The sequence below is a fragment of the Saccopteryx bilineata genome, chromosome 4, assembly GCF_036850765.1.
Source record: "Saccopteryx bilineata isolate mSacBil1 chromosome 4, mSacBil1_pri_phased_curated, whole genome shotgun sequence".
NCBI lineage: Eukaryota > Metazoa > Chordata > Mammalia > Chiroptera > Emballonuridae > Saccopteryx > Saccopteryx bilineata.
In genome coordinates, this window is record NC_089493.1 from 4,318,317 (window position 1) to 4,330,375 (window position 12,059).

The 12,059-nt window shown below is 61.5% G+C and overlaps 1 protein-coding gene across 1 annotated transcript in view; it reads right to left on the reverse strand.

The window, feature by feature from the left end:
- Nucleotides 1-6,959: 6,959 nt before the first annotated feature.
- The window catches only part of DYNC1H1 (dynein cytoplasmic 1 heavy chain 1), a 68,155-nt gene continuing 63,055 nt past the window's right edge, over nt 6,960-12,059 (reverse strand). Inside the window, exons 66-78 of the mRNA XM_066273661.1 lie at nt 11,915-12,026; nt 11,771-11,831; nt 11,569-11,692; nt 11,370-11,483; nt 10,343-10,513; nt 9,975-10,192; nt 9,782-9,885; nt 9,010-9,221; nt 8,557-8,710; nt 8,222-8,364; nt 7,791-7,959; nt 7,514-7,641; nt 6,960-7,299 (exon numbers count right to left, since the gene is read on the reverse strand). Of these exons, the coding sequence (XP_066129758.1) occupies nt 7,171-7,299; nt 7,514-7,641; nt 7,791-7,959; nt 8,222-8,364; nt 8,557-8,710; nt 9,010-9,221; nt 9,782-9,885; nt 9,975-10,192; nt 10,343-10,513; nt 11,370-11,483; nt 11,569-11,692; nt 11,771-11,831; nt 11,915-12,026 (1,839 nt within the window). The 3' untranslated portion in view covers nt 6,960-7,170. The remainder of the gene's footprint in view (nt 7,300-7,513; nt 7,642-7,790; nt 7,960-8,221; nt 8,365-8,556; nt 8,711-9,009; nt 9,222-9,781; nt 9,886-9,974; nt 10,193-10,342; nt 10,514-11,369; nt 11,484-11,568; nt 11,693-11,770; nt 11,832-11,914; nt 12,027-12,059) is intronic.

Consider the following 12,059-nt stretch of genomic DNA (forward strand, 5'->3'; position numbering starts at 1 on the left):
GCTGCCGTGGAGGGCCGATGGGCGCAGAGAGAGAGCCAGGCTGCCGTGGAGGGCCGATGGGTGCAGAGAGAGAGCCGGGCTGCCGTGGAGGGCCGATGGGTGCAGAGAGAGAGCCGGGCTGCCGTGGAGGGCCGATGGGTGCAGAGAGAGAGCCGGGCTGCCGTGGAGGGCCGATGGGTGCAGAGAGAGAGCCGGGCTGCCGTGGAGGGCCGATGGGTGCAGAGAGAGAGCCGGGCTGCCGTGGAGGGCCGATGGGCCGTTTTCATCCCTTCCCAATGCGCTGGTGGTCACGCTAGTGGCCGAGTCTGTCTCCTGGGCGCATGCCTGATTCTGCTTTCCCATTCCCCAAGGCCCAGGCTCTGAGAAGCTTCTCCTTGTCACCCCCCACCCTCCAGGGCCACCGTCCTCCGAGTGTCCAGTGTGGCTGAGAGCACCAGCCTGGGCGGGGCACCCTTGCCTCCTGACTCCCTTGAGAGAGTTATTCAAGCCTTTCCCCCAGGCTTATCACAGAAAGAACCACTTGGACTTTGTGAAAGGTGGACTTTGTGAAAGGTGTCTGGAGAGAGGTGAGTTAGAGAACAAGCAGGTGGCTACTCTTGTGTGGGGGATGACAGGGCCATCCCAAAATCCAAGTCCCTGGGGCCCTGCCCAGGGCTAGCCTTGTCACCAGACCTTTCTGAGGGGAGTGGTTTCGAGCCTCAGGGCAGGCTGTTCCCTCCCTGTCTGGTGGTATCACCATATTTTTTGGGGAAAAAACTTCATTTTGATATTGAAATTGTCTTTGCTCTTTCAAACATTTTTTTTTTCCATCTTTCTGAAGCTGGAAACAGGGAGAGACAGTCAGACAGACTCCTGCATGCGCCCGACCGGGATCCATCTGGCACGCCCACCAGGGGCGACGCTCTGCCCACCAGGGGGCGATGCTCTGCCCCTCCGGGGCGTCGCCATGTCGCGACCAGAGCCACTCTAGCGCCTGAGGAAGAGGCCACAGAGCCATCCCCAGCGCCCGGGCCATCTTTGCTCCAATGGAGCCTTGGCTGCGGGAGGGGAAGAGAGAGACAGAGAGGAAAGCACAGCGGAGGGGTGGAGAAGCAAATGGGCGCTTCTCCTGTGTGCCCTGGCCGGGAATCGAACCCGCGTCCTCCGCACGCTAGGCTGACGCTCTACCGCTGAGCCAACCGGCCAGGGCTTTTTTTTTTTTTTACAGAGACAGTGAGTCAGAGAGAGGGATAGACAGGGACAGACAGACAGGAACGGAGAGAGATGAGAAGCATCAATCATTAGTTTTTCATTGTGCGTTGCAACACCTTAGTTGTTCATTGATTGCTTTCTCCTATGTGCCTTGACTGTGGGCCTTCAGCAAACCGAGTAACCCCTTGCTGGAGCCAGCGACCTTGGGTTCAAGCTGGTGGGCTTTTGCTCAAACCAGATGAGCCCGTGCTCAAGCTGGTGACCTCGGGGTCTTGAACCTGGGTCCTCTGCATCCCAGTCCGACGCTCTATCCACTGCGCCACTGCCTAGTCAGGCTCAAACATTTTTAAAATAAGAAAACAAGACTCAAAGTAGTTTACCAGGAGGGTTGACAAGACCACCCATTTATAATCGGTCAGTTTCAAAATTCTCAACCAAAATGAAAATCAATCCTGAGGTCGCCAGTTCGAAACCCCGGGCTTGCCCAGTTAAGGTACATATAGGAAGCAGCTACTACGAGTCGATACTTCCCACTCTGCCCCCTCTTTCTCTCTCTCTCTGTCTCTCTCTCCTCTATCTAAAAATCAATAAATAGCCTGACCTGTGGTGGCGCAGTGGATAAAGCGTCGACCTGGAATGCTGAGATCACCGGTTCAAAAGCCTGGGCTTGCCTGGTCAAGGCACATATGGGAGTTGATGCTTCCTGCTCCTCCCTCCCCCTTCTCTCTCTCTCTCTCTCTCTCTCTCACTCTTCTCTCTAAAAATTAATTAAAAAAAGTAAAAATCAATAAATAAAATTTAAAAAATCAACCCTAATAACAGAGATGGGTGTAGTCAGTGCCTGACTCACGGGGTCCCAGACACCAGGTCACTTTGAAGAGCAGCTGAGTGCTGGGAAGTCATTCTCACCCAAACCCAGAGTGAGCGTCCAGCCTGACGTGTCTCGGTGTGTAAGAGCTGATGCTGGGTTGTTCACAGTGTGACCGTCACCCTCCCCTGCACCCCCACAACTGCTCTGTGGCCGGGGATTAGGAGGGGGTTACGGAATGGGTGCCGGCTTTGTGATTCAAATGGTCCTGACCATTTTCTGAACCTGAACCAATGACAACTGCCTACAGATTATGGTGTTTATTTCCATATTTACCTTTTTTGGGGGATAAATAAGTGTCAACTGTCCAAAAAGGAAATGAGCTCTCTCGGGGTCTTCTCAGCCCACAGGGTCCTGCGCCGACTCTGCCCTGGCTCCTGTCTGAGTGCCGTGACCACGCACGCTGTCTGCGAGCGGGGAGACACTGGGGGCGTGTGAGCCTCTGGTTAATTCAGGCTGTCCCCGGGCTACGAACGAGATAGGTTCCCGAGGTTGGTTCTTAAGTTGAATTTGCGTGTAAGTTGGAACAGGTATGTTTACCTCTTAAATGCAACTTAAATGTTTATCTTAACCTAATATTTACTTTCACCTTTCTGTGCATGTAAATACTTAAACATTTTCAAATACAACCTTAAATAAGCTTGGGTGATGCAGAAGGTGATGGAGCTGTTGGCGAGGACGGGTCTGGTGCTGGGGAGTCAGGGGTTGATTCTGCTGCTGGAGTCCGTTTCTTGAAGTGTAGCATCCAGGGCGGTTTGCACAGAGCTTTCCTTTTTCTCATCGTAAACGGCCCTTTTTCTCATCATAAAGGCAGCATGTCAGGCCTTCGGTAACCGCGCGGTAAACTCAGGTGACCTCTCTGTGTCGGGATCTTGCTCCTCTAACTTTGCCATTCCTGCTTCAGTGAGATGAAACACATCAGCTGACTCCTTTGTAGAAAACTTTTTGGGGTCTGGAGTTTCTAGGTCCTTGTTTTCCTCCCTAAATGCTACCATCTGCTGCTCTAGTGTCATAAGCTCGTCCTTGGTTAGTTCTTTGCCGCGGGAGTCGTGTAACTCTCTGATATCGTTTTCCCTGACGTCCAACGGCAGTTGATGACCAGTAGCCCTCATGGCCCTCTGTTCGTGTGAGCTGTATGCAAATCAGATGTTTATAATGTGGGGACTCATTGTATCGGTCGGCCTGACTGCCTTCCAGTCTCCGTGGGTGCTCTTAGTGTTTTGGTTTGGGGAGGAGGTCTCCACACAGCACTGGAGCTAGTGATCGGAAGAGCAGCTCGCGGCGCTAGTGCAGGGGGGGATGGTGGTGAGCCCAGCGAGCTCGGACTCCCCTGGGGACCCTCACTGCAGGGCCCCTCCCTCAAGAGCACTGGTGCGGGAAGGTAAAGTAAAGGCAGAGTAGGGAAACTCCGACACCGAGGTCCAGGGTGCGGAGGGCTGTTGCCGGGTAACCAGGAAGCTCCGAAGCTTTCTCCGGCCGGTGGTCACTGCGCTGGGGAGCAGGAGATGGCGGTCCCTCCTTCCCTGCTGCTCACACGTGCTGCCCGTACGGCCGCCGGGAACAGGCCACGGCACCGTTGGAAACAGGGAGCGACTGGACTGAAGTGCTCACTTCAGCTTCTTCCAGCCGCGCTGTAGGAGAGGCAGTGGGCAGCTAGGGGCTCGTCTGTGCAGGCGTCCCCCGGAGCAGGACAGGGCCGAGTGTGTCCTTCGCCAGGGACACGGGGCCTGGGAGGGATGTTAGGAGGGAATGCCAGGCCTGCACCCCGTGCTGAGGCGAGGGCTTTAAATGACAGGCTCAGGCTGGGTCCCAGCAGTGGTGGACCCTTGGGCTTTTTGGATGCTGTGTAGAGCTTTTTGGCTCAGTGGTAGAGCGTCGGCCCAGATGGGCAGAGCATCGCCCCCTGGTGGGCATGCCGGGTGGATCCCGGTCTGGTGCATGTGGGAGTCTGTCTGACTGCCTCCCCGTTTCCAACTTCAGAAAAATACAAAAAATTAAAAAAAAAAAAAAAAAGATTTACTTGTGGGCCTGGCTGGCTGGCTCAGTGGTAGAGTATCAGCCCATCGTGTGGAAGTCCTGGGTTCAATTCCCGGCCAGGGCACACAGGAGAAGCGCCCATCTGCTTCTCCACCCCTCCCCCTCTCCTTCCTCTCTGTCTCTCTTCCTCTCCTGCTGCCAAGGCTCCAATGGCCATCCCTGGCGCTGAGGATGGCTCTATGGCCTCCACCTCAGGTGCTAAGAAGAGCTCAGTTGCTGAACAACCAAGTAACACCTCAGCTGGGCAGAGCATCGCCCCCTGGTGGGCACGCTGGGTGGATCCTGGTTGAGCGCATGCGGGAGTCTGTCTCTCTGCCTCCTGCTTATCACTTCAGAAAAAAACAAAAAACCCCAAAAGATTTACTTGCAAGGTAGATCATGCAAACTTTGCCAACTTCAGTGACGAATAACTCGTATAGATGAGGAGTTCCCCTCGAGCCCCCGCTGGGCAGCCTCCTGGCTCAGAGGTGCTTTGATTGTCAGATTTTAGATCCTTAAGGTGTTCTGGAGGATAAGGCCTGCCACTGCAAGGTCCATCCTCCTGGTGACGTGACCTTGGACGTCACTGGCCTTCACACACGCCGACGTCCAGCAGTTCTGCAGCTCACTCAGAAGACCCTCTCTTTTTTTTTTTTTAGAAGACCCTCTCTTGTCAGCAACTCCAGACCTCGCTGTCAAAGCTTCCAGTGGGGCTCCTGCACCCCCGGGACCAATGACGTGGACATGCAGCCCGCAGAGGCCGGCAGCCCTGGGGCACACGTGTCGGCAGCTTGGATTTCTGTGTCTCCGGGGGGGCTCCAGGATGACGCCAGAAAATTGGGTACCCCTCCTCCCTGTGGTGGATCCCCCTGAGATGGGCTGGCACCCTCAGGGCAGAGCCCGAGTGCCACAGCTGCCACCCAGGCTTGGGAGTGAGGGACAAGGGGCCCACGCGGCCACTGCCCAAGCGGAAGCTGGAGCTTTTCCTGTCAGAGCCTGAGAAGAGAAGGACGCAGTATGTGGCCCAGACCCAGGTGAGCGGGTGGCTCGGGGTGCAGTGGGGACGGGGAGGGGGGAGCGCAGTGTGGGCTCAGGGGCGGTGTGCCGTGGCGGGGCCCAGCGTGGCGTGGGCGCGGTGTGGCGGGGGGGGGAGCGCAGTGTGGGCTCCGGGGCGGTGTGCCGTGGCGGGGGCCCAGCGTGGTGTGGGCGCGGTGGGGGCGGGGAGGGGGGGAGCGCAGTGTGGGCTCCGGGGCGGTGTGCCGTGGTGGGGCCCAGCGTGGTGTGGGCGCGGTGTGGCGGGGAGCGGGGAGAGCGCAGTGTGGGCTCCGGGGCGGTGTGCCGTGGCGGGGGCCCAGCGTGGTGTGGGCGCGGTGTGGCGGGGGCTCTGGGGCAGAGCTCCTGTTCTCCTTCCTGTGCCTGTCCTCTGCCGCTGCTGCTGCAGCAGGGGCGTCCTAAGTAGCCGGCTTTGGCGCCGTGGATGGGCGTGGTCTTGGGGCGGTGCCCCTCACGCTGCCCCCAGTTTCACTGTTTCACCTCCTCGCAGGCTCAGACCAGTAACCATTCTAGAGTTGGTGTCAGCACCGTGCGGCCGAGCCTGCAGCCATGGCCGCTGTCTAGGGACCACACTGTGCCCAGTGCCAATAAAAGAGAGTCTTCCCGAGGACAGGAGACACCTGTCCCTCCTGGTGGCTGGTGGCACATGGGCCTAGTCTGCGTCTCTCCTCCATGGTGACGCAGGTGGCACGTGGGGGGGAGCTGGTCCCTTGGGTGGGTGCTCTGGTCATGTGCCCCCACTTGGCCCCGAGTCCCCTTTCTGCCAGCTCTGCTGGTGAGGACAAGTAGGGCTGTGGCCACTGTCCAGCCTAACTCTCCAGCTGCAGGATGAGTGGGGTTCGCAGAGTTTGGGGGTCCTCCCTTGGGCCCATGGAAGGCGTCAGCGAGAGGCGGATGGGCTGAGGCCGCAGGAGGCTCTGACCTGGGTGTTGTCACCTCAGGTGTGACGCTGGGCAGCAAGTAGGTGCCTTGGCCTCCACGTGGCGCACACGGCAGCCCTTGATGGGAGAGCTCTGTCCGATCCCACCTGGGTTGACCGCGTCCAGGGCTGGTAGCCGAGCTGCTGCAGCTGCCTTCTCCCTGGGGGGAGCTGCCCTGCGTTCCCCCCCAGCTGGGCCTCTCGCTTCCCGGGGTGCGTTCCTCCCCTTGTGCTCCCACCAGCCTCTGGGCTCAGGACCCTCGCCTGTCACTGGGTGGGCAGGGACTCTCGCCCGTGGTGGCCACTCGGTGGCTCTCCTCGGCTGTGAGCCTGCCGCCCGTCCAGGCTCCCACTGCACAGGGGGCCACTTACAAGGCCCCACCGTCCATGGAACACAGCTCCAGGCCGTGGGACCTGCAGGGGCGCGCAGACATGGCCGAGCCAGCAGCTCTGGCTCTAATCCCAGGCCTCAGGTTTGGGGGTCAGGGCTTGAGCACCCAGGATTCGGACTCTCACTCTGCTGGTGGCCAAGCACGTCCCATGCCTCACGGGGCCCAAACGGTTTCCGTCAACCCGAAGCCCTCGCGAGGCAGCAAAGGGCCACGCCACCCACATGCCCCGTGAACACAACAGCCCTCTACCAGCCTCCTCTACCTGCCGCCGCCCCGGGAACTGTGGGAACGAAGTACCAAGGAGGAGACGCGAAAGGGGCAGGGCGGATGAGGGCATCAGTGCCCTCGTCTGTGAAACACCGCCAGCTGCCCAGGCTGGGGTGTCGGGTACTGACCCAGCGCGGCGAGACCTTCCTGAGGCGTGGCTGGCCACCCTGTCCCTGCGGCTCCCAGCCCAGGCTCGCGGTTCAGCCGCTGAGCGCTCCCCGAGCCCAGCATGGAGACGCAAGAGACAGGAGCAGCTCGTGCTTAGTGTTTTATTTCATGAAACGTGCCATGCTCTCGACCCTCCACATGAGGGCCTTCCTGCTCCCAATGGTCCCCCCGTCGGCCTCACTCGTGTCCCTCTGCCTCAACGACAGCGTTGCTTCCACAAGTCCGTGCCCTCCGAAGGTCGCCAGCAGGATAACGCTGACACTCTTTCCGCGCTACAGGGGCTGGCAAAGGGGGCTTCACTCCGTGCACAGGACGGCGACGCCACGCTCATAGAAGCTGCGGGGGTCTTCCTTGGTGGCGATCTCGAAGTCCACCGTGAAGATGAGGTCTGCCCGGGTGAAGTTCAGGTAGACGGGCAGGGTCACCTGCGGGGACGGCAGGGAGGCGGTCAAGGCCTCCTGCCCGAGGGAGCCGGGCTTCTCCTGCGGGGCCGCTCGCAGGGTGGGAGGGGTCAGGGCCTCCTGCCTGAGGGAGCCGGGCTTCTCCTGTGGGGCCGCTCGTAGGGTGGAAGGGGGACGACGCTGCCCGCTTATGCCGCCACGCCTGCCTGGCCACAGTGGACAGGGAGGCACCACTTACCACGCTCGCCTTCTTCTCCGCGTTCGTCTGCTTGACCCAGCGCAACTGTGTGAGGGGCAGGACCGTGGAGATGGCGTGGGACAGAGAGAGCTTGTTGTTGCTGCACGTGGCTCCCTGCAGCTTCAGACCTGCGGTGGGAGCAGCCCATCAGGGGGCCAGCTCGGGGCTGCTGGCCACAGGGCCTCTGGGACCACGGCCACCTGCGCGTGGGCGTGCCAGCTGAGCTGCAGGCCGGGCGCAGGGAGGGGGACTTTGAGGGTCGGCATACCCAACTCACCTGTGACCCCAAAGCTGCAGGCGTCGAGGGCAGCATTCTGCGAGGTGGTGACGTTGACCTCCAGGCAGAGCTCCTCCAGGGACCAGCTGTTGGCCTGCGCCACGTACTGCCTGGTGGCGGTGATGTAGGCCTCGGGCACGAACAGGCCGCCCAGGCACACGTGGATGTTCTGTGGGGAGCGGCAGCCAGGTGAGGAGCGAGCCCCACATGGTCCCCGCTGCACACCCCCACCCCCGCTGCACACCCCCACCCCCGCTGCACACCCCCACCCCCGCTGCACACCCCCACCCCCGCTGCACACCCCCCACCCCCGCTGCACACCCCCCACCCCCGCTGCACACCCCCACCCCCGCTGCACACCCCCCACCCCCGCTGCACACCCCCACCCCCGCTGCACACCCCACCCCCGCTTCTTGGAGCGCCAGCACCACCTTCAGCTCCTTGGCACCACCTGACGCGGCTGCCAGTGAGATGTTCTGCAGCTGTTTGATCCTCTCACTGAAGTCAGACACCCACTGGATGACGGTCATGCCCGCGGGCACCGTGTAGTGGGACCAGCTCCGGGGCAAGATCCCTGCAGGAAAGGCACCCCTGGCCAGCGTCAGTTCCTGCAGCCCCTGGGCACAGACTGGGAGAGCTGCCGGCCCCCCTAGGTGCCGAGCATGCCTGCGTGGCCCGCTCCACCCCCTCTGCACCTGCCCTCCAGCGCCCAGTGTGTGACGGCACCGCCCGTGCCCACAGGGAGGGGCACCAGCCCCGAGCACACCTTTCACCAGCTCGTTGATGAGCGTGCGCAGGTAGTTGGTCTGCTTCTTCTTCCCCTCGCACACCTGTACCACGTCAGCCAGGTCCTGGCGCACATCCTGCAGCAGCTTTGCCCCCATCTTCACCTCCCTCTCAAAGAACCGGAACAGGGGATCCTGCGGCCGTCCAGAGAGAAGGCCAGAGGGTCAGAGGCCCCTGCCCTAGGGTGACCCGACCTCCGCGCGACTGGTTGACCTGCCAAGGCCCTGCTGGTGACAGCAGCCCGGACGCCACGTAAGGCGTCTGGAGGGTCACGGATGCAGCCCCTGGAAGGCGGCCGGCACCTGGTACTTTGGACGGTGGAGGGTCGGCCCTCCTGTTGGGTGGGTGTGTGCCTGCCCTGAGACAGCAGCTCGTCCGCCCGTCCGCCCCGCTGGGAGCCTCCCGAGCCCAGGACGCTGGGCAGCCCCGCCACCTTGATGTTGTCCACTGTGCGCTTGAGGTGGCTGAGCGTCTGGGGGATGAGCTGCAGCCAGTTGGAGGCGGTGGTGTGCAGCGTCCGCATCCAGGCGGGGCGCCCGTCGGACGTGGCGTCCGCCCGCGCCTTCTTCTCGGCCTCCGCGTAGGCCAGGTCGTCCTCGTCCTCTAGCATCTGCATCTTGAGCATCTTGCTGATCATGTCCACACCTGCACGGTCCCGGGGGCACAGGGGGCAGGGGCGGGGCGGTCGGAGGAAGAAAGGACTTAAATGTCACGACCACAGGGAATTTTCAAAGCACAGACAAGGCAGGTCCGGAAGAAAGAGAGCTACCAGGTGATGTCCCGGCGCTGGGGCCGGGGAGGACAGGGGCCAGGGGAGGACAGGGTCTGGGGGAGGACAGGGTCTGGGGGAGGACAGGGACCGGGGGAGGACAGGGTCTGGGGGAGGACAGGGGCCAGGCTGGGGGAGGACAGGGTCTGGGGGAGGACAGGGGCCAGGCTGGGGGAGGACAGGGGCCAGGCTGGGGGAGGGCAGGGACGGGGGAGCCTCCTCAGGACCCCGAGCTGAGTGTGAACACGGAGCAGCCTGCATGGGGGCTGTGCTGTGAACCTGACTACTTCCGGCTGAGACCACCCCCAAGCCCGTCCCCTCACTGGAGCCTGACCACACCCAGCCCGAGCAGCACTACCACCGCCTGGGCCGCAGACGTGGGGGCTCAGCCTCCCACAGACAGACCCTGGCTTCCCCGGGCGCATGGGCTGCTCACCCTGGGTGGTGAGGAGGACCCTCTCGGCGTTGTTGGGCAGGCCCAGCCAGGAGGGCGTCTGGGTGTCGGGGAGCAGCTCCACCCACTGCACGAACTCCTCGCGCCTGGAAAGCCACATGTGGAGATGCCGTCACAGGCGACAGTGGACGCTGCCCGGCGTCTCAGTGGTTGGTCACAGGAGGCGGGCCCCTACCTGATGCCGTCCGGCATTTGGATGTCTTTGTGCCCGTCCACCTTGCAGGCCAGCTTGAACTCACTGTCGAAACTCTTCGTGGTGAACAGACGCTCCAGGAAGGTATTGAGCAGACGCTGGTCAAACTCGTTGTCCACCCGCCCGCCATAGATGGACTGGGCCATCAGGGTCTTCAGCGCGGACCACGGGATCTTCTCCGGCGGAATGTTCTGCCGCCCCTGGGGAGGGAAGGCCATCAGTGTGCAGCGGCATGGGGGGCTTGCCAGGGCTCCCCCTCACACGTAGCAGGTCGTCCCCGCCGCCCCTACCACTACCGTGACCGTTTCCAAGTGCTCCCCTCCATCTGATGAGGCACAGCCCACACCTGCCTTCGCCGTGTCGTCCAGCCACGTGTCCACTGTGTCACAGGCTGACCGCAGGTCCGACTCCCCGAATTCATACTTCTTTGACCAGCCCAGGGGTGCATATCGTAAGCGCTCTTGGATGATGGCGTGGAACCAGGCCAGCAGGAAGTACAGGCGAGCACGCTCGTTGGGAGACTGCCGGAGGAAAGTTATCAGGGGCGGACTCACCCGAGAGCAACGCCCTTTCTATCGAAAGGTCCTCGTCAGAATCGTCAGATCCTGTTGGTCCTTGTCAGAATCGAGGCTTTAAAGAGCTTTCGTGCTGAACCACCCTGAACTTCAGGGCTTACTATGGAGCAAGTTAACACAAATACTAAACACGACCCAATGACAATGTTGAAATATTCAGCCAACAGAAAATTAACACAAGGCAAGTTTTGTAGAAATGCCAGGAAAAGCACATGGCACAAGATAACACAGCTGACCCTTGGACACGTGGGCAGGGACTGCATGGGTCTAATCATACGTGGATTCTCAGTAAACAGAGAGCCAGCTCTTCACACCTCTGGGTTCTGCTCCTGTAGCATGGAGGGCTGTGCGCACTGCTCCACACCACTGAATAAAGGGGACCAGAGCATCGCTGTACCCACAGGGAGCCCTGAAACCGACCTGTAGGGACTGAGGCCGACTGCAGGGTTTGGGGGAGTCAAAACTTACACCTGGGTTTCTGACTGCATGAAGGCCACGTTCAAGGGCCAGCTGCAGCGCTAAGAACCCCCTTCCTGCGCACGTGCCTCAGTCTGTGCTTGGGGCCCAGGAGGGCACTGGCTCGGCCTCGGGTGGTCTGTGCTTGGGAGCAGAGGACTCCCAGGCACCTGGGACACGAAGCTGGTTTCTGGCGAGCTTTGCTACGGGCGTGTCACAGCCCTGGCACAGCCCCGGGCACATGCACACGTGACTCCCAGCCGTCACAGAAGCGAGAGCAGCACTGCGATGAGCCCCTGGCCGGTGAGGGGGGGCGGCCTGGCTTCGGGCGACAGTGCAGTCCCACCTTGCATATCCGCGAGACAGGGATGCTGCTGAAGGTCCGCAGCATGTTGGCCTTCACGCCTGGGGGCGGCTCAAACACGAAGATGCGGCCGGCTCGCAGCAGGTTGACCGGCACCTGCAGGAGACCCGCACCCGTCAGCGGCCTGGCTCTGGGCGCTGCTGCCCCGCCCCACAGCCGCCCCGCCATGCCCGCTACGCACCTTGGGGTTGATCTCCATGGTGAGGAAGAGCCGGAAGCAGGCGTGCGGCTGCAGCGAGTGCAGCTTCTTCTCCAGCTGCATCAGCCAGCCTGGCGCCAGGTGCACGTTCTTCAGCATCACCCACCTGCGGGTGGAGAGCACGCCGCTCAAGCCTCCTGGCCGAGCACGGTAGCCGTGCCCTGGGCAAACGCAATGGACCTACCTGCCCGACTTCACAGCTGTGTTGATGGCTTTGTCTGCCTGGTTGAAGCCCTCTGCCGAGCCTGTGCCAGAAAGCTCAGTCAGTGCGGCAGGCCCAGGGCCGTGAACTCGGGGCTTCAGCCCGAGACGAACCGGGCACACTTACCAATGGCAATGGAAGTGATCTGTGTGTTCTGCTCGGCCGCGAGGTCTTCCACATGCCCGCTGGCGTCGTAACCGGGCACGGAGCACATGAGGACGGGCGTGTTGGGCTTCACCTGCAGGGAAGGAGGCGGCACTCAGCTGGAGCG